This window comes from Colletotrichum fioriniae (genome assembly GCF_027942845.1).
Source record: "Colletotrichum fioriniae strain IMI 355084 chromosome Unknown scaffold_11, whole genome shotgun sequence".
Classification (NCBI taxonomy): domain Eukaryota; kingdom Fungi; phylum Ascomycota; class Sordariomycetes; order Glomerellales; family Glomerellaceae; genus Colletotrichum; species Colletotrichum fioriniae.
The window spans coordinates 878,060-897,467 of NW_027076847.1; the positions used below are offsets into that span (position 1 = coordinate 878,060).

The 19,408-nt window shown below is 54.2% G+C and overlaps 6 protein-coding genes across 6 annotated transcripts; 1 reads left to right on the plus strand and 5 right to left on the minus strand.

Annotated features, from left to right (window-relative positions):
• Positions 1-239: 239 nt before the first annotated feature.
• On the minus strand, positions 240-1,466 carry N0V96_008870 (uncharacterized protein; the record flags this gene model as incomplete). The annotated part of the gene is made up of 1 exon (XM_053188805.2): positions 240-1,466. One exon carries the CDS (start codon positions 1,464-1,466, stop codon positions 240-242), a length of 1,227 nt encoding a protein of 408 aa, XP_053053571.2.
• Positions 1,467-2,575: 1,109 nt separating this feature from the next.
• Positions 2,576-4,450, minus strand: HXT5_2 (hexose transporter hxt5; the record flags this gene model as incomplete). The annotated part of the gene is made up of 4 exons (XM_053188806.1): positions 2,576-3,010; positions 3,071-3,363; positions 3,421-3,806; positions 3,861-4,450. The coding sequence occupies 4 exons, from the start codon at positions 4,448-4,450 to the stop codon at positions 2,576-2,578; spliced, it is 1,704 nt and encodes a 567-aa protein (XP_053053572.1).
• A 3,383-nt stretch (positions 4,451-7,833) lies between these two features.
• On the minus strand, positions 7,834-9,173 carry N0V96_008872 (uncharacterized protein; the record flags this gene model as incomplete). Its single annotated transcript, XM_053188807.1, has 5 exons — positions 7,834-8,037; positions 8,090-8,191; positions 8,260-8,631; positions 8,688-9,026; positions 9,087-9,173. The coding sequence occupies 5 exons, from the start codon at positions 9,171-9,173 to the stop codon at positions 7,834-7,836; spliced, it is 1,104 nt and encodes a 367-aa protein (XP_053053573.1).
• Positions 9,174-10,155: 982 nt separating this feature from the next.
• On the minus strand, positions 10,156-12,641 carry N0V96_008873 (uncharacterized protein; the record flags this gene model as incomplete). Its single annotated transcript, XM_053188808.1, has 3 exons — positions 10,156-10,351; positions 10,457-11,066; positions 11,393-12,641. The coding sequence occupies 3 exons, from the start codon at positions 12,639-12,641 to the stop codon at positions 10,156-10,158; spliced, it is 2,055 nt and encodes a 684-aa protein (XP_053053574.1).
• Positions 12,642-13,935: 1,294 nt separating this feature from the next.
• N0V96_008874 (uncharacterized protein) lies at positions 13,936-16,042 on the plus strand (the record flags this gene model as incomplete). The annotated part of the gene is made up of 3 exons (XM_065758471.1): positions 13,936-14,509; positions 14,871-15,730; positions 15,836-16,042. The coding sequence occupies 3 exons, from the start codon at positions 13,936-13,938 to the stop codon at positions 16,040-16,042; spliced, it is 1,641 nt and encodes a 546-aa protein (XP_065612864.1).
• Positions 16,043-16,362: 320 nt separating this feature from the next.
• Positions 16,363-18,478, minus strand: N0V96_008875 (uncharacterized protein; the record flags this gene model as incomplete). Its single annotated transcript, XM_053188810.1, has 4 exons — positions 16,363-17,247; positions 17,318-17,761; positions 17,859-18,249; positions 18,417-18,478. 4 exons carry the CDS (start codon positions 18,476-18,478, stop codon positions 16,363-16,365), a joined length of 1,782 nt encoding a protein of 593 aa, XP_053053576.1.
• Between the last annotated feature and the right edge of the window lie 930 nt (positions 18,479-19,408).

A 19,408-nucleotide genomic window follows, 5' to 3' on the forward strand; every position in this document is an offset into this window, starting at 1 on the left:
CGTGGTTGGAATCTATCGAGGCCCGGATATCGTCGCGAAATTTTGCTGCACGCAGCGAATCGTGGGTTGTTTTGAGTCCGCATGAGGGGCATGTATGGGCTAGGCGCCCGTCGGCGAGGCCTTGGCCTACGATGTCGAGTTGTCTTTGGACGTCTTGTCAAATCTTTGACTTCCATGATGGCGGGATGCTGAATTCACTACGTAGGAAGTCTGGAGTGGACTGCCGAAAGGGATGAAACTCACTTTGCACCTGAATAGCCCCGTGGCATTCCGCATGTCGTCCACGGGATGGAGACCACGGTAGAACACGCGGGGCATGGAATATCTTTGGCGTCTGGATCGTCTTCGTTACGCCAGGCGAGATTCGTGTGCGTTTCCCAATGTGCTTTGCAGGCGTGCGAGACGACGTAGCCGAACGTTGGGCCGACGATGGCGGCGTTGACATTGGACCAAGGGATACCTGCTGCCCATAGGGAGTTGTAGCCGTATCGGAGGCAGTCCTTAATGATTGTCAGTATATTGACGATGATGGTGACTAGGACTAGACAATGGGGGATGCGGACTTCGAGATAGAGTCTTGGGTTGAGCATATGCGCGTGCCAGACGAGCAAAACATCCAGAGGTGGCAGCATCTCCTCGCGCCAAACCATCAGCTTCGACTCGGGGAATCCTTCATACCGGGCCCGGGTCCGGCGCTGTCTACTGCCCCCAGACTCATCCTCCCCCTCAGTTCCGCTCTGATCCTGACGTGACCCTCCGCTGTCGGACGAGGAGAATGGCTGACCAGGTTTGGTTTCAACGACAAGCATGTCGCTCTCGAGGAGCATGTTTGGGTCGAAACCCCGCCACCATGCTGCGTAGCGGTCTACGGCGCGGCCGAGGTAGATTGCCCACCTCTTTTCGCGGAGCCTGATTAGGATATCGAGGTCGAGTTCAGGTTCGGATCCAGTATCCGGGTCTATTGGTGCTTTCTTGGTGGTCTTGTGACCATATTCTTCGCTGTTGTTGGCATTGCTATCACGGTTGCGTGTGTGAGGGTGTTTCGTGGAAGTAGTGCTAGTGCCGGCCCGCGCATCCCAGATATCCCACAGACCATCACGGTACCCTGTTTCCGTCTTGAGGCGATCAAAGGCTGTTAAGAGGCGGAGGTGCGCTAGGCATTCGTCTTGGGTCGGGAAGGATGATATCAGCGGGGGTTGGTCAGGTGGGAGGGCGAGGTTGAGGCCTGTGGCGATGCCGGTGGTGTTGGAGGGGTTCGGATCGGAGAGACCGTTACCGATACCGTAAGCCAAGGGAGGGGCCGAGGCCTCGGGTTCGGAGAGGAGGAAAGCGGAGCCTGGTTTTCCGGAGATCTCGGGTGGAGATGCGGATGCGGGTGCGGTTGCGGAGCCCAGGCCGATTTCCGAAGGAGGAGGAGGATGAGGCGGAGGAGAAGCCGGCTTGCTCTTTCCCTTTCTCTTCCACATTACGGAATTCCTCTTCCTTTGCCTTACGCAGGTTCTTCGATTTCAAACGAATTGAGTCGGAGCGTGTTTTGGTACTCTTATTGAAATGAGACGTGAGCCTGCCGATTTCTGCGACGTGAAACTTTCATACGTGACTGTAATTGATTATGTCGGTGAGTGAGATCGAGTGGCGGCAAAGCGGTGTGCTTTTCTCTGTCCACGGATCGACGGCCCACCTTGCACCCCGAAGTCTTTCTTCTCTTGCGAATAGGCAGTTCCGAGCTCAGATCTTTTTTGGATTGGGGGATTTGGTTGACGTCTACCTGTAATTCAAGTCTGTCGCTGCGCAGCGCTGCGCAGCGTCGCCTGTTGCGGTCGCAAGTGCCTTTCGTACCTAAAGTAAGGTACTAGGTAGGTCTTGCGGAAGGGGAAGTTAGAGCCAGTCAGGGTAGAGGCGATCGAGATTCTCCCGCTGCGAGATCCAATTGACGTCGAAGTCTCACCGAGATGTCTCTGACGGTGAGGTGGGTGCGAGAGATCGGATTGCGGCGGTGAATGGGAGGAGTTTATGAGCAAGTCCATGATTCATCTCGATGGCACATCTGCATGTCCCTTTGTCGATCCGTGATAAAGAGCCCGGCTGTTCGGTCGGATCTCGACAGGTGTGTGTGGTGTGTGATTTGGTGTGTTGGCTCCAATAGCGGGCACTGGTTGGGTGGTGTGCATCAGACCCCGCAGGTGGGATTCGTCGCGGGGGGAGGAGATCAGTCCGGAAGGATTCGAACGGTAGAAGCATGGTGACGTTGGAAGCGAATTCTGTTTGCCGTGTGAACGAGCCAGAGCAAGTGGTGAACATTTCGAATGCATGGCAATAGGCATTATCTTTGAAGACTTGAGGTCACGTTAGGAGACTGATTAGGCAATTCAAGTATTCTTTTTTGTGTTGAATTGATTCTGGTATATTGCATAAAATATCATGGTGTGAGTGGTATTTCCGCTCCCAATGCCTCAACGCCGTGCCATGCAAACTCATTAGATGTAAAAGTTAAATCCGAGAGTCCCTCACTTTCTCCAACCACATTGCAGCTGTAATATGGTGGAGTTGGTAGGGAATCCTAACCCTCCTCGCCTTAGACTCTCTCCTGGTGAGAGGTTCCGTCGACGGCGCTCTTAGGTTGGAGGCCCTCGCCCTTCTCACTCTGCACGCCACCATCGCTGACGCTGGCATCAAGGTCTGTACCGGCCTTCTGGCGGATGCGGTGCATTTCCTCGGCAGAGGGAGGTACCCATTGCGTGCTCTTCCAAGGCTTAACGCCCTCCAAGTACATGGTGTCAATTTCCTCCAAAGTGCGTCCCTGGCCCTCGATGACGAAGAAGTAGACAACAAAGCCAGCAACTAGGTTGCATCCGGCAAAAACGTAACCGTATCGGAAGTCAATGGCGCCAGTGATGAAGGGAGAGAAGAAGCCGATGAAGAAGTTCCAGATCCAGTTGCTGGCGGTGGAGAGGGACATTGCCTTGGCGCGGTATCTCGACGGGAAGAGTTCGGCTTGGATGGTCCAGATCTTGAACAAGTTAGTTTATGGTTCGATGAGCGTTAAAAGGGCGGACACTCAATGACTTACCATGGGTCCCCAGGTAGTGGCAAAGCCCAGAATGAAGAGAGAGGCGAAAACGATGAGCACGATGCCGGGGCCGACAGTAGCTTGAGGGTTCTCACGATCCAGGCTGAAGTGACCGACGGAAGCAAAGATCAAGAAGCAGATAAACATCCAGCCAGAGCCGACCATCAAAGACTTGCGTCTACCGTAGTGTTCAACAATGTAGAGACCAATGAAGGTGGTTCCAAAGTTAATGGCGTTCAGAATGATCTGCGTGATGAAGGAGTTGATGTTCACTGACGAGAAGATAGTGGTTCCTGGAGGCAAATTAGAATCCATAACTTAGCGGAACGCTTTGGATTGAGAGGACTCACCGTAATAAAAGAAGTAGTTGGCACCAGTGAGTTGCTGGAGCATTTGCAGCCCACAACCCAAGGCGATACGCTGGGCCATCTTAGGAGCCTTAAACATGCCAGAGAATTCCTGGACAGCGTTGCCCTTGATTTGCGACTCGGCTCGGAGCTTGCTCTCAATCTCCTCGAGTTGGATGTGAATGCTGTAGTGGTTCTCGGGAGCGCCGTAAACTCGGCAAAGAGTGTTTTTGGCGCGCTCAATGTTGCCCATGCGGTAGTCATAACGCGGAGTCTCGGGGAAGGCAAGAATGCCAACGCCGAGGATGATGGTCCAGAGCCAACCAAGACCGATGACGATGCGCCAGGAGCCTGAGCTGTTTTCGAGATGCGTGACAGTACCGTAGTTGCTATATCTCTGTTAGATGTCTGTACTATTAATGCTGCGTTGGATGTGCACTTACAAACACGCGGCGAGGAAAATGCCGAGGGTGATGAAAAGCTGATAGGCGCAAACGAGGGCACCGCGAATCCATGGCGGTGCGGTCTCGGCCTGGAACATGGGAACAATGAGACTGAGAGCACCGACACCGAAGCCAGCGACCAAGCGGCCAACCATGATTTGTTCCCATGCTCTTTCAGCGGCAATTTGGATGACGAAACCGATGGAAGTGATGAGGCACCAGAAGGAGATGGAGTACCGGCGACCAAACTTGTCGGCGATGGGGGCGGCGCACAAGGCACCGATGAGGGTACCGATGGAGAGGAGACCGACGATCAGACCGGAGCGGACGTTGCTGAACTTGATGGAGCCGTCGGCCTTGTGCTCGCCGAACCGGTCGAGAAAGTCGGGCATCTCCAGGAATCCGGAGATCTGACCCGTGTCATAGCCAAAGACCATGCCACCCATGGAGATGAGGATACCCATGGCCCATGACCGCCCCGAGATGCGCTTCAGCGGGGAGTAGTCGAGGTGTGCGAGGTCCTGGCGGGCATCGCTTGCCTTCTCGGAGGAAGGATTGTATTTGTCGAACTCAATCGTCGAGAACCCCATGTTGGGCGGCGATTTGTGTTGTGTTGTTGGCGGTGGTGTTTGGTGAAGATGATGGAGAGATGTGCCAATGATGGTTCGTCCGAGACAGAACAAGCCGTGTTTGGGGAGGACATGGCGGGCAGTATTATATGAATGTTTCGTCGATCGACAGACGAGACGAGGATTGAGAGCCGCTCGCAAGCGCAGTACGCTTGTGCTGCTGAATGGGTGGGCAGAGTTGGGGGCGTCCAGTCTCAGTCGGCCGGGGGCGTGACGTCAAGAGAGGACCGAGGCCTTGGAGTCGGTCAATGTGCGAGGGAGACTTCACTCCAGAAACTCCAGAGAGCGTGCCCGATGACTTGGGATGGACGGCGGTGCCACCGTATGCCACCGAGGTGTTGCCGTCCGGGGCCCGGGGTCTCCAGGTTGAAGGAATCGGCCCGTTCCCCATCTTTTCTGGTGTCAGGCAGAGAGAAGAGACTTCATAGACGAGAAGGAAGCCGAGGGGACGAAGATGGAGATTCTGTGGATGTCATTGGATGCGTGGGCGAATTATGGAGGCCTGGTCCAGTACCTCTGTATAGTGTCAGTGTACACCACATTACCAATGCGGCTCTAGGGATGAGAATCATGGGATTCTTGGGAATTGTGGAAACAGACCAGGCCAAACAGCGACAGTAATTGCCGGGGATAACATGGTCTGTCAATTGTTCCCTGGCACGGCGTGGAAGAGAGTCGTGAGATTGAGCAGCAGCTGGATGACGTTGGTGGACGAAGTGCGTTTTGTGGAAAAACCAGGGGGGCGTGAGATGATGTAAAGCTGCCGGATCCGCTCTGGGCCGTTTTACAATGCAAAGTATCTTTTGCGCATAAACTTGGTGTGCGGTACCAGAGAAAGCCGTTTTTGTGTAGGTAAGTAATGGTACCGGTACACTAAGGGAAAGGTTATGTGCAGGGTGTGCCGGAGGAACCGGGGCCGGGGTACACTACACGAGCGGGTGGTCGAATTCTCTGGAGATTCTTTCACGGCACACTCGGATTGCAGAGTTGTTATTTGAGAAGTGAGCAACTTAGTATTTGATGGGTCTGCGTGGTGAACATATGGTCAACGACAGACTTCTTCCAGATGAAGCTTGGTGAAACGTTGTGGTGGTGAGGTGAGCAACTCACAACACACGTGACTCTTCTCTTCTATCTGAAGGTTCCTTGCCATCACATTAGGTAAGGTACCGAGTACATAGACCGAAAGAGGGGCGATGAGATGAGGCCATCGTGATGTGACACGGAATGTATTGGGTCAGCTATTGTTGGGTGCAAAGATACATGAGGTGAGCCCTTCCCTGGACAGACGACGAAATGGTGCCGGGGCAGAGGGACGGCAGGCGCTGCCGGAATTGCTGCCCACGTCACTGCCTATTGCGCACCAGTGGGAAGGCACGATGACAAGCGGGACGACACGAAATGCAGTCGCGTTGCCAATCATCGCCAAGCTGCTTCCCGACCGGGTGGATCGGATCTCGTGCCAAGTTGGTCAGTCATCCCAGGCAACTTCTCAAGGCAGGTCCCGATCGCTACCTTCTTGCCGAATGCACTTGGTCCCGTTGGCCCTTCCTTCCCTTGCAATTCGAACCCGAAATGGTTTACTGCGTACTGCTTGCCAAGTGAAAGCACAAAACGAAAGCCAAGGGCAAGAGAGCCACTTCCTCGAGTCTCAGTAAAAGTCTTGGATGATGAGAGACACAGCCAAACAAGCTCTGCCAAACGGGGCCTAAGAAATCTTGATTGAACCACAGCACTTGCCCGAAGCCCCTACCCCTGCCTCACATCCTCCCAAGTTCCTTCCTCACACAAATTACGGTAGTACGTATCAATTCAATTCAGCCCCGCCAACACCAAACATCAGATGACGTCGTTATGGAAAGCACATGGAAAGAAAGAGGGAAAAAAAAAAAAGGTATGGAAAGAACCAGAGATGCTGGAAAAAGATATCGCCGTGACAACCTCACGGCCCACCTCCGGCTTTCCGTTCTTCAGAGCCGTCGTTGTTCTCTTTCGGCCCTTTTCTCCCCTCAACCTCCAAATGTCTCCAGAGTCTCCAGCAAAGCCCCAAATATTCTCCAGAAATCTCCAGTCTTTTGCCCTTTTGGCGGCGTGCGCAGCGTGTCACGGTCTCTTTCTTCTTTCCCCAGCTCCAGAAAACTCAGTCTCTTGCCATATTCTACAGGTCTAACCGGTCTGTCGGTCGCCGTCCGAGGGAGAACCAACGCCAACTCTCCCCATCCAACCCTCCAATCCTCCATCCCACCCACCCGAACCACGCAACCCACGCCGTCTTCCCCTCGGGGCTCCCAGATTTGTGGTGTTCTTTTCTCTCTTCAATGGATCATTCGGGGCCCCTTCCGGGGAACGAGATGCGAATCAAAGGGGCCTCGCACCGTCCCCATTGTTTCGGCCTCCGCCACGACGCCGCTGCCGCCAACGGCCAACCACATCACCATCGCGCCCCGTCTTACCCCCCGCACAACTTCCCGAGTCTCGAATTTCCTCTGGTCTCTCCGGCCTCGTAAGAGGGGTCGTAAGAGGAGGTCATGAGGCTCCCACGCAGTTCGGCGGTGCCTAAGAAAAAAAAAGAATTGTGCCTCGGCTTATTCGTCTCCACAGTTTATTCGTCAGTCGGGCACGCACTCACCAGAACCACCACGAACCCATATTCCTCAGCAACACGAACCTCTTGACCTCGCGACATATCGACGATATCCAATCTCCACTCCTATCACGCGTCGCTTCTATCCAGAGAACAACCAGCTTTCCAGCCTGTACGAGAAAGAAAAAACATTGGGTCTCGATTAGGAATCAAAACTCGACAATCAGGGGACGATCACTCCGCCCTAAGTGACTGATTGTCGGATCAGCCACGTGCCTAGCCCCAACTTTCGCCATTAACTTGCACCAGTTCATCTCCATCACGATCCATCCGACATGTTACAGCCATACACACATTTCCTGATAATCGCCGCCATCCACTTTTCTCGGTCGCACTGCGGTTTCTTTCTGCATTGCTATGCGCACCTATTATACGGATCTATTATTGCACTTCACGATGGAGCGCACGGATCCGGCTTCTCCGTCAACCCCCCCGGCGTTACTCCGTCACTGAGCTGTCAGGGCGTCCTTGGTTGTGATCGCAGGAACGCAGGGCCCGCCGTGCTTCCTCCCGCAACAATCATACTTCACGTTTCAACTCCCGAGCTCTCATGGTTCTCCCTGTGGTCCGACCAGTCCGACGATCCCCGACAAAATTTCAATGTTGCCGACACAGCACATCGGCGCCTTCAGACGCGTCCAAATTGCAGACCCAAGCGTTACGTGATTTGTGTTGAACGGACCGAATCCTGTTATGCGACCTACCACGTGGACTCTAAGCCATTGACCCCCGTCGGCTTATCAGCCAAAGTGGTGATCCGGAAGCCGTGTCGCAGCCCTTCCTGTGGGTTGTGCACATTGTAGTCAGAGATGGCAGTGTGCGCCGTCACTCTGTTATCCCAAAGAGCGACAGTTCCCTCTTCCCACTTGACGCGGACCTGGAAATCCTGGCCGTGGTTAATGTGCTGTTCCTTTTTGTCAGCAGGGATCTGAATCCCGAATGGTGATATCACGAACCTTGAACAGGAGTTTCAGCAGTGCATCTGATTCCTCATCTCGAAGGCCGACAATCCTCTTTGTGAAGCCTGGGTTGATGAACAGCGCCTTTTGGCCAGTGGCCTGTCACACAGGAGACATTAGTAAATCGGACTTTATTCCCAGCTACAGGTTGCTGCGACATTGCATACCGGATGAATCCGAACAATGGGATGCTCCGACTTGACCGGCTCTCTCCGCACAAATTTGCCGTCTCGACGACCGTTGTCGGCTTGGGGGAAACCGCTGTGTTCTGCCCTCAACCCCTCGAGAAGGGCTTGTATTGGCCTCGACAATCGCGCATACGCCGCTGTCTGAGAAACCCACGCCGTGTCGCCGCCCGTCTCAGGTACTGAGAGAAGTGTTAGGATCGTGACGCCCGGTGACTGGTGCTCATACGACACGTCTGAGTGGTACCCGATGGTCGAGAGTTTGTTGCTTTTACTCCGGTTGCGATATTCATTGTCCGGGCCCAGGTAGATGTTGTGCAGCTCGAGATGGTCCTTGACATGTGCGCCGACGGGCTGGAAACTTGTCAGCAAACTCGCGGTCGAGATGCCAAAGGGAGAGGGTTACCAACATGGATGTGGAGAGGACCAAAGTATTTCCCAAATTCCTTTTGTTTCTCGATGCTGATATCCTTGAAGTCTTGGTCTCGGAATATGACGACGCCGCGTTCGGCAATGAGAAGTGCAAGCTCATCTTTCTGTCTGTCGTTGAGCTGAGATAGTTGCAGACCACGGATCTCGCTGCCAATGACAGGTGTCAGCTTCGTAGTTTTGATCTCTTTGTTGTCCTTGGGAAGGAGATTCGCCTTCTCCTTGTTCGCTACGAGACCGCGGTCGTTGAACTCAAATGGCTGCAGCGGGGGGAAGGATGTCTTTTCGTCGTACACCGGCAAGTATTCGGCGTATTTGTACTGTTGTCGTCGTCAATATCTTTCTTTTGATATACATCGAGTGATGTGTCGATGGCATACATGATTGTGGATCTTGTCGTCGTATGCCAAGGTCAGCTTGACGGGCGCCGTCTCGGCCTGAACTTGGGTTGTGGTGGTTGTAGACATTGTAAGCGATTGTTTTTTTTTATCTATTTCTTGCTTCTGAGCACTCGAAGCGACAAGTTTCATCAATGGTTCTTCCTGTTGCGTGTCACAGCTGTTTTATTAAGCCTGCTTTAAATATGGCATCAACCGAGTCTGGTCTCACAAGAGTCAATCGCGTCAATCGACGCGATATGGCGATTCCTGGAGCCATCCATCCTTTGGCTCACGCCATTGCGACTTGCATGCGGGGAAAGTCAGATAAGCAGCACCGCTATGCAATATCACCAATTTCACTGGACGCGACATCCGGAGGGGGTTCGTGTGTGAAGTTTGCCATCATCGGCATTTTCTTCCACCCTAGTCACTGGGATCTGTGCTCTCCAACGAGGACGAGTGGCATGGTCTCGCCATAGCTGGATGGCTGCTATGTATTGCCGGCAGTGATGCTGACTTCATCCTGTTGATCCATCGGCATTAGTAGACGTGATTTACGTGATTTGCGAGAAAATGGTATCAAGTCCGATAGTACCCCGATGCCGAAGGTGACCCGGGACCGCTTCGGCGAGGGTTGGGTGCCCCGCACCGGTTCCGGACAACATGCGGATATGCTGGGAGAGTATCGTCCGTGTCGTGTGGCGTCTCAGATAGGAAAATGAGTCCTTGGAATTGGGAACACCAACGAAGTATCTCCAGATAATTTGAGGAATGGTAGTTCTGGACGGATTAGATCTTTAGATCCTCCAAGTGGCTCAATTTTCGGCAGCAATGCCTTGACACTTTCCCACCATTGGAAAGCCAGCAATTTAGGTTTTTATTTTATTTATATCTTTCTTTCCGGTGCGATGTTTTGTTTCCTTGTGTAATCAGAAAAATCTTATTCACCCGTCGTATCATCTTGATTTATCCTCACAGGCTCGTGTCACCAAAATCTATCCAAGGTATCATGGTCTACGATGTTCGCAATGTCAAGGAATCACTGCTCCCCTGGATGAAATGAGCGAGTCTATACCGGTAATCCCAATTCCTCATAGAAAGGCTCCATCCGGACCTCGCGACCGAGAAACTCCATCAACGTCGTCATCTCGGGCTGTCCGCCTCCCTTCTCCAGCACGCCGTACCTATACTTGCGCCCTGCTTCCGCGCTCATGGGGTCCGCCTCGAAAATGGTTGAGAAGATGTCTTGCGCGTAAACCTTTGAGCTATTCGTCACAAATACCAACCCCGTTAGTCAAGCTTTCATGCATGCATGCATGTCTGGGCCGACGGGAGTAAGATCAAGACCAAGAAAAGAAGAAAAAACTCACAAAAAGTACCCATAGAACCCGGCATCGTACTCATCCATCAGGTGTCCGATGTTGGTATACCCGTGTCCCCAGTTAGTGTCGTCGCCTGGCAGGAGCGGCGGATCGTCTGTGGGTACGATTTCTCGTCGAAGGCTGTTCCAGAGCGTCGTAAAGTCCACGGCGGCTTCTCCTTCGACAGCACCAGCGGCAGCGGTCGCTGTTGGTTCCTCCTGCGTGATGGTCGACGCGGGCAACTGATGCACAGCCATATCGAAAACGCTAATAAAAAGCTGCTGTAGCGTCCCCAGCCCCTGGCCTACGTGTTTCGCGGCAACGAGGCCCTCGACGACGGACTCTGGGATTCGTTCTGGCGGCTGCGTTAGTCCTTCCCCTCCATCTCCTCGTCCTCCTTCTTCTGACGCTCCACTGGCAACCTGCTTCTCCCGCCAATCCTGCAGACACTCCTCAGAAAGATACGAGTAATGTCGGCCGAGGGCCTTCAGCTGCTCCGCGCTCCAGCACCAGTTCTCGAGCATTTGGGAGGGCGCCTCGCCGAAGTCGACGACGGTGCCCATGGGACCGTGGAAGCGTGCAAAGGAGGTACGGGAGACTAGGTCGTGGATCGCGTGGCCTAGTTCATGGAAGAGGGTTACCACGTCGGTGTGGCGGAGGAGGGTTGGGGAGGATGATGCTGGGGAGGAGGCGGGAGGGAAAAGGAGCAGAGGAGGGCTGTGGAGGGTATGTGCGGGTTTGATTTGGGTTTGTGAAGCCCTGGAGATTGTCAGTCTCAGCCATAAAGTGTGTAGTAGAGGAAAGGAAGAATGTTGTGATGATCTCTATGGGATAGGGAAATGAGAGTACTTACGGGTACGAGACTGAAATTCGCCGGATTCCCATACTTCCCCTCCCGATGATAGAGATCAAGGTAAAGGTATCCCAGAAATCCACCCCCCTCACCAGCAGAATCCCACGCAGAAAACAGTCGCACATCCTCATGCCAGACGATATCTTCCCCCTTCCCCGTGCTCGACAAGGCATCCCTCGCCTCCGTTCCAACAACCTCGCAAAACTCCATCCCTAACAGCCTCTTAAAGATACCCAACATGCCCTCCACGGTCTGCTCGAGCGGGAAATGCTCTGCAATCCGCTCCTGATCAACAGCATACCCCTCCTTCAGCAACAGATTCGTGTAGTACGCGGTGTCCCACGTATACAACCTCCCATCATAAATCTCGCCCCTCTCCTCTTCGACATTACGCCTCTTGAGCTTTAGGAGGAGTTCCTTTTCGCGCTGTCCACCCTGGGCTAGCTTCTCTCGTAGAGAGGAGAGGAAGGAGGTGACGTGGACCGGGGACCCAGCCATTTTTTCTTCCGTGCTGAGCGTCGCGTGGTCTGGATAGCCGAGCAGACGGGCAGCCTCGTGCCGGAGGAGGACGACGCGCCGGAAGAGCGAGACGTTGGCGGCGCAGCGGGTGTCGTAAGCTAGCCTGGCGCGGCGGCGTGTGTTGGGCCGGTGCGCCGTGCGGAGGAGGTGGGAGAGGTGGAGCGGGATCTTGATGCGTAGTTTTCCTGCCGTCTCGGGGTAATCGTCATCCCCTGATTCGAGGCGAGCGAGGGCGTCCGGAGGGAAGCCGTCTAGTTCTCGCGGGGTGAACCATAGCGAGACATCCTCTTCGGCGAGGTTCTTTGCGAATTCTGCCGTGAGGGACACAATCTCGGCGCGGATTGCGCGGAAGCGGTCCCGGTCTGGTCCAACGGGAATACGTAGACCATTTTTGACGAATTCTCGGTGTTTCTTGTGGAGATAGTTCCTGGCTTCCGGGTTCAGGTAGCGTGTTTCGGCGGCGTCGTTGTAGACTGCGTCGACGAGCTTGAAGAGCGCTTCGTTGTTGGCGGCTTCAAGTTCGGCGTCGCGGAGGAGGGCGCGGGCTTGGGAGGAGGCGGAGCGGGTTGCTTGGTCTGGGGAGACTGCGTTGTGGAAGAGGAGGAGGGAGGATGTGGAGTAGAGGGCGTTTTCGGCGTGGGCTAGGGGGAGGAGGGTGTTTGCGTAGGTTGCGTCTTGGGGTGAGATTGTTGATGGAATGGAGGATTGGGCTGCGCGGTGGGTTGAGATGAGGGTGTTGATTGTGGTGAGAATTTGGGATGGAGTGGTTGTGAAGATGGGGGGTGGTTGTGGAGGGTTGCGAGGACGGGGCGAAGGGTCCATTGTGGCGATGAGTCGAGATCTGGATGAGGTTTGGATTGAAAGTTGAGGGCGAGAGAGTGGTGTGAAGCTTGAGCTGCGGGAACTTGATGCCAAGAGCGGGATATCGTGATCTTTTGAGTCCGTGGTGTTTAGGCAGCGGTTTTGCTGGTTTGGCGGGGTATCACCCACTTGTTGGTTTCAACTTTGCGATTGTGTTGGTACAGGGATGATCTCGGAGGGGCAGGCAGGGTGTCTGCCGTTCAGCTACCTTAGGCGATGGGACTGTTGGAATCAAACAGGATCTGACAGAGTAAGTGTTTGTGGATGCCTTCAGGTGAGACCCGGTGCCGTCGTGATGTCCACCAAAGATTGGATGAATCTGCGGTTAAATGTGAATCAAAAACCCATATATCGCTAGGCATCCAGTATTATCAAGGTACCGGCACCATCTGGATCTTGCAGGCAGCACTTTAAATGCAGCGTCCGAGTTGACCGACCCCTTTGCATGCAGGACTAAGGTGCCTCCTGTCGGACTAATCTGCAAGCAGTCAGATCCGGGCAGGGCCCGGATTGAGACCCGTCCGTTTTCGGCTTGATTGGCCGATGAACTGTGCCGAGATCCGGCCGGCCGGGGGCGGGGCGGGGAAAAGCCGGGGCTCCAAGGTCGGACGACGGAGCCATCTCGGCTGTTTGCTTTGAGGAAGACTGATTCAGACCCTGTATAATAATAACTTCAAAGGCTAAATTGCTCCATGTATCCTGCGCAAGGACAGTCCGAGGATGGTTCATTCTGCTACTGGAGTCTCCAATCCTGAGGTTAGGTACCTTGGTTGATTTTCGAAGTGGCTTTGGCCATGACGGCGCATTCAGATCGTGCGAAGATTGGGTCCATAGTCTCCGTTTCGGAACATCACGACACTAAGAATATGAAATTTCATCCATGTGGAAGTAGACGGCACCGCGCCTTTGAGAGGATTACGCAAACCTTGGGAGGGCCAAGTGCAATCCCCAACCATAGCGCGCCAGCTTACATGTTCCCCAACAATGTCAGCATCCTCCGCCAAGGATTACGGTGTCTTGGGCCATCCTACTCGCCTTTACTCCTTAGTTGAAGCTTCTCAATCGAATTCTTACTGACTAATTGCATCGGTCGGGTTGATGTTCCGGCCACCGACTTTATCTGACATCCTCACGCCACTCCTTCGGACCTACAAACGCCATCATTGATTCATCTCGTAGAACATAGCGTTCACAAGTTAATAACTTTGCTTTCTTTCTCTAGCAACAACAATCCTTAGATTGTAGTGAGATAAAAATGGCCAGCCTATCCTCGGGCCTTGCAGTCGTCTACCCTGCGGATGAGGGAAGCGGCAAGCTCAGGGGCATTGCACCCTTGAGACGAGGTCCTCCCAACGAGAATCACCATCGAACACCTTCATCACCACAGTTCCAGGAGCAACCCGCCTCTACTGACCGCGCTCCCTCAATTCAGGATGAACATCTCAATTACGCCCCCGAGCCCGACCCGCCTCTCCCTTCCAACCCCGCTACCGCCATCCCAAAACTTTCAGGCACAAGCATTACCCTCACAATGACATCCCTCTGCCTCTCAGCAACCCTCTCCGCCCTCGACATGACAATCGTCACCACCGCCGTCCCCAACATCGTCGCTTCCCTCGACTCCGTCGCCGGCTACATCTGGGTCGGCTCCGCCTTCATCCTCGGCTTCACGGCCGTCACTCCCGTCTGGGGCTCCGTCGCCGACCTCTGGGGCCGGAAACCTATTATACTGCTCGCATTGACCATATTCCTCGCGGGAAGCCTGCTGTGCGCGCTGGCGCCGCACATGGATGCGCTGATTGCCGGTCGCGCGGTCAAGGGGTTGGGGCGTCGGGGATGGGGGTTATGGTGAATACCATCATCTGCGACTTGTTCTCGTTGAGGGATAGGGGACTTTATCTTGCTGTTACATCTGTTATTTGGGCTGTCGGGAGTGCGATTGGGCCGGTGCTCGGGGGTGTGTTTACTACGCGATTGAAGTGAGTTCTTGCTGGGTGAGATTATCTATGACTTCTACTGACTCTCTCTTCTGCAGCTGGCGATGGTGTTTCTGGATCAATTGTAAGGACCCCCGCAGAAGGTAGAACATCCAACGGGAAACTGACCATGTTCAAGTGCCAATTGGTGGACTAGTCTTCATCGTCCTTATCTTCTTCCTCGACGTCCCTTCACCAAACACACCAGTCCTAGCCGGCCTCAAAGCCATAGACTGGACAGGAAGCGCCCTTTGTATGGGCGGAGCTCTCATGGTCCTCCTCGCCCTCGACTTCGGCGACGTGGTACACCCATGGTCCTCCGCGACCGTAATCTGCCTCATTGTCTTCGGCGCCGTCGTCATTGGCATCTTCCTCGTAAACGAGTGGAAATTCGCCGCCAACCCCGTTCTGCCCCTCCGATTGCTCTCAAGCTGGTCGAAAGCGGCAGCGTACAGTGTTTTCGCCTTTAACGCATACGTGTTTATCGGTATCACGTACTACCTGCCGCTTTATTCCCAAGCCGTCTTGGGCGCGAATGCGTTAACGTCGGGGTTGTATATGCTACCGCTGATCGTCTCTTGCTCGTTGTCTGCAGCGTTCGCTGGGGTGTTTATTCAGCGGACCGGACGGTACCGTGTGCTCATGTACGCGGCGCAGGTCCTGCTGATCCTCGGTACGGGTTTACTCATCAACCTTGAGTTTGACAAGAACCTGGCGAAGCTGTTCACGTTCCAAATACTCACTGGCGTCGGCGTGGGTTTAAACATTGAGGCGCCAGTGCTGGCTGCTCAGGCTGCCACTACGGTGCGTGATACCGCTGCTGTGGTGGCTACCATGGGCTTCCTCAGGTCTATTGCGACGGCCATCTCTGTCGTTGTGGGTGGAGTTGTCTTTCAGAACCAGATGAAGGCTGAGAACCAGGGTTTGGCGGATATTATTGGTGGCGAGCTGGCCGATCAGTTTGATGGAGAGAATGCGTCGGCTCATGTTGAGGATATTGGTCTGCTTTCGGCTGATCAGCAGGTTCCTGTGCGTCAAGCTTACTTCAGAGCGCTCAAGACAGTTTGGATCATGGTAAGTGAGAGATCTCAAAGTCGAAGTATTGCGATGTGTCATCTCATCAATAGCACCGGGGAGTCATCGTTCAGTGTGCGTTCCATTGCTAACAAAAGCACGCAGTATGTCGCATTTTCGGGCCTAGCGTTGTTACTGAACCTCTTCGTATCAGAGCACCATCTGAGTGATGAGAGAAAGGCAGCTGTTCTCGGCGTCGATCGAGGAAACCCCGGCTTGTTAGATCAGCCGGCCCAAAGAGAGGAGATACCGCTCGAGACGACTGGCAGACAGCAAGACAATGTTCATCAGCTCAGGAACCGAGCCGCATGAGAAAGAAGTAGAAAAAGGCTCCTCAAGGGGAGTTATTAAAGCAATTAGATTGACAGGTACCAGCCCTGAAAACGCCTTGTAGCGTGTGGACTCCATGCCCTGCGCTGTCCTTGAACCCTGGACATGATTTTGATACAAAGAAAACTTGTCGAGCTATAACCAGAAACCCGTTCTACCTTCCCATTCCCCCGCTTCCCGCACGCTGACGGCCGTCATGGTGTACAGACTAGAATACGAAATAAGTGGCGGTCAGAAGTCTCTCCTTCAAGCAAAGGCCGTGATGAAATGTCTAAAAAGCTTCAACCGTACGAGTGCACGTGTCAAGACTTCCCTGCCAACGATGACTCTATCAGCTGTCTCTCCGCCAACCCCCTCTCCCAGAACTCGGAACCTTCGGTCAGGTTTCGCCGCAGGGTTTTGGCGCTGAGGTGCTTCGTGAAGCGGTCCACGGCCAGAATCACCAAGAGGAGAGCCGCCACGGTAGGCAGCGTCGCGCCGCTCTTGAGGTAAGCGAAGATGAACTTCTCGGACCCGGCGCCCGCGGCGATGCCGACGGCGAAGAGAGCGGCGACACCGCGGGTCGCGACGGCGGCCTTGTCGAAGATGTTGAGCGGGCGGTCCTTGTGTCTGGTGATGAGGATGAAGACGGCGAAGAAGGCGACAACGAAGAGGAATGAGGACCAATAGTAGATGTAGACGGTCGAGTAGGCCGGGTGCGCGATCTCGCCCGGGTCCTCGTCGCCGTCCGATGTGACGCCGTTGTAGGACTCGAATAACACGCCGAGGACGCTCTTGGTGAGGCGTTCGAAGCCGGGGGGCACAAAGAGGGAGTCGGTGCCGGTGATGTTGGCCGGCGCGCAGATATCGGTCGCGTTGCCGATTTTGTAGATTTCTTGGTAGACAAAGGGGACGAGGTTGCGGATCTCGGCGCTGTTTGGCATGTTGAGCTTCTCAAAGGCCGTGGAGATGGAGGTTGTGAGGGCTTGGCCGTCTTGGTGTTTGTTTACGCAGGCGTCGCGGACGGAGGAGAAGAAATCGCTGAAGTAGCTAAGGACCTGCCAGGCGAGGGCGATTTGTTGGGAGCCTTCGACGACGCCGATCATGCCGAGATGGAAGGGGAAGTGGAGGACGGCCCAGATTTGTTGGCGGACAGTGCCGAATTTGCATTCGGGGGGGTTGTCGAAGTAGAGCATCCAGTTGAACATCTAGGAGGGCGGGATTAGATTAGGATGATTCGTCTATGGGGAGAGAGTATGCTGTGGATGAGTGACATACCAGAATGAAGACGATGCAGCCGACGACGAGGCAGGCGTCGAGCCGGAGACCGGTATCGCCCATCAGAACGCCAACGACCTTTGTGGCACCAATGGCACCTTCGCCGATGATGACCAGGGTGAAGAGGCCCATCCTCTCCGTCAAGTGGGTGTGTTTGAAGCTGAGGTTCCTCCAGATGGAGGACAGGCCAAGGGTGATGGCGACCTCGATCACGAGGATGATGTACCAGACGTAGTAGATGCCCAGGCCGTTGCCGGACTCGGGGGAGAAGGCCGGCGTCATGGAGTAAAAGGCCCCGCCGGAGAAGATGAAGAGGACAATTGTCAGAGAAAGCGGCCAGTTCAAGGCCTTTGTCTTCTTGCGGACAAAGTGGAGGGCGACGGAGTACTGCGCTACGAGCAGTAGGCGGGTAGCGAAGAGGATGTTACACAGGAGTTGGAAGTTCTACATTGCATAGCTGTCAGTTGCTGCATCAAGATTTCCGAAGCTTCCGTTTCCGTTGTCAAGATCGAGATAGAGCAGAAGTAGAAAGTAGACATACCGCATTGTTGTGCTCTTTCGTACCAGGACTGAATGAAGACCCCACGAGAGCGAATCCGACAAATAGGCAGAACTGCAGAATCTTGCACATCCGTTCGTACCCCGAGTCGATGGAGAAGCGCACATCGTGCAACGTGATCTGGAACCATGTGAACCAGATGATGGCGAAGAAGCCAAGATAGGCAGCTAAACTGGACAAGTCGGTGATGCTGTGCGTCTGCGTAAATGTCTCGAGGTTCGCGACGAAAAAGAGGTCGGAGAAGAGCTCAATGGTGTTTGCATTGTGCCGGACAAAGAGGCGGATCTCGCCCGTGTCTTCGTCGGCCGAGGAGACGGGTGACTCGATCCAGGTGAGAGGCGCGATTTTCTCTTCTTGGAGGTAGTCTAGGCCCCTGGACACAGGAAGGATTTTCGTTAGTTTGCTGCGTGATGCGGGATGGGGGTTATCGAGATTTGGGCTGTTGGTTTGGCCGCCCTGTCATTCTCGCTTCCCACTTTCCCTTCGGTAGAGAGCAATAAGTGAGAGGAGGCGTATTGGATACGACGTATGTTGACTTACCAACTTATTGATGAGCTGTCAGAGTCGACCCGACGGACCTGGCTGCTCGGAAGCTTCGCCATCGTGTGGGCGGCGAACAATGATGGCGTAAGACGCCTTGTGAAGGTGTGTTTGGATCGCCTTGGACGCCTTCTTTCTCTCTCTTGCGAGTCCGAGGGGTGGAATAGATGTTGAATTGATGTGTAAGAATGCGAAAGGGAGGGGAGGGGAACAAAGAGTGGTTAACATGGTCTGGAATCACCGGAGAAGAAGGGGCCCAATGGGGGAGAGGGGCCGCCAACGGCCAACCGGCATTGGCAGCACGTCAATCAAGCCTTCAGCCCTGTGGACTCTGTCGTTCCGTTTGTCGTTCCCCGAAGATCCGATCCAACTTTTTGCAGCTGTTTAATCATGACTGGCTCTCTCCATGGTGGAGATCTTGCACCGATACGTGTATCACAGCCCAGGCCATACACGTATTGGGGATGACCAAACCGCACTAGCGAGTCATCTTCAGTGACAATTGCCGTTTCTCGAAGGGAAACGATTCGATATTGGCTATGTTTGGTATTTTAAGGTTCTGTCCCTACTTAGCGGTATCCACAAGTGCTGCAAGCTTCGCTCTCGGTCTCGGTCTCGCCCCATTCAGGGGTCGTTGGCGCAAGCTTCGAGTGTCACAGAGGGAAAGGCTTGGTATAATACTAAGTGCTCCCTCTCAATTTCTCAGCATCGAAGCGTATAGACTTTGGCCCCCAGATTATCAACGACGACTAGGGACGGATACGAATTCGACGAGCCAGCTTAGGGACGACATCACGGCGAATAGTTACCATAAACGGATTATGGTACATGACCAGCACGAGGAGCGAGAAGCCGGCATGAGAGATGAAACGCATCGCATCAGTTATCATGTCTTCGATAGGGAAGTGCCGTACGTTGGGTCCGCATGCAAGAGGCTGGCTCGATGGACAGTAAGACGAACAGTGTCAAGACAAATACATTTCTGGAAGCCT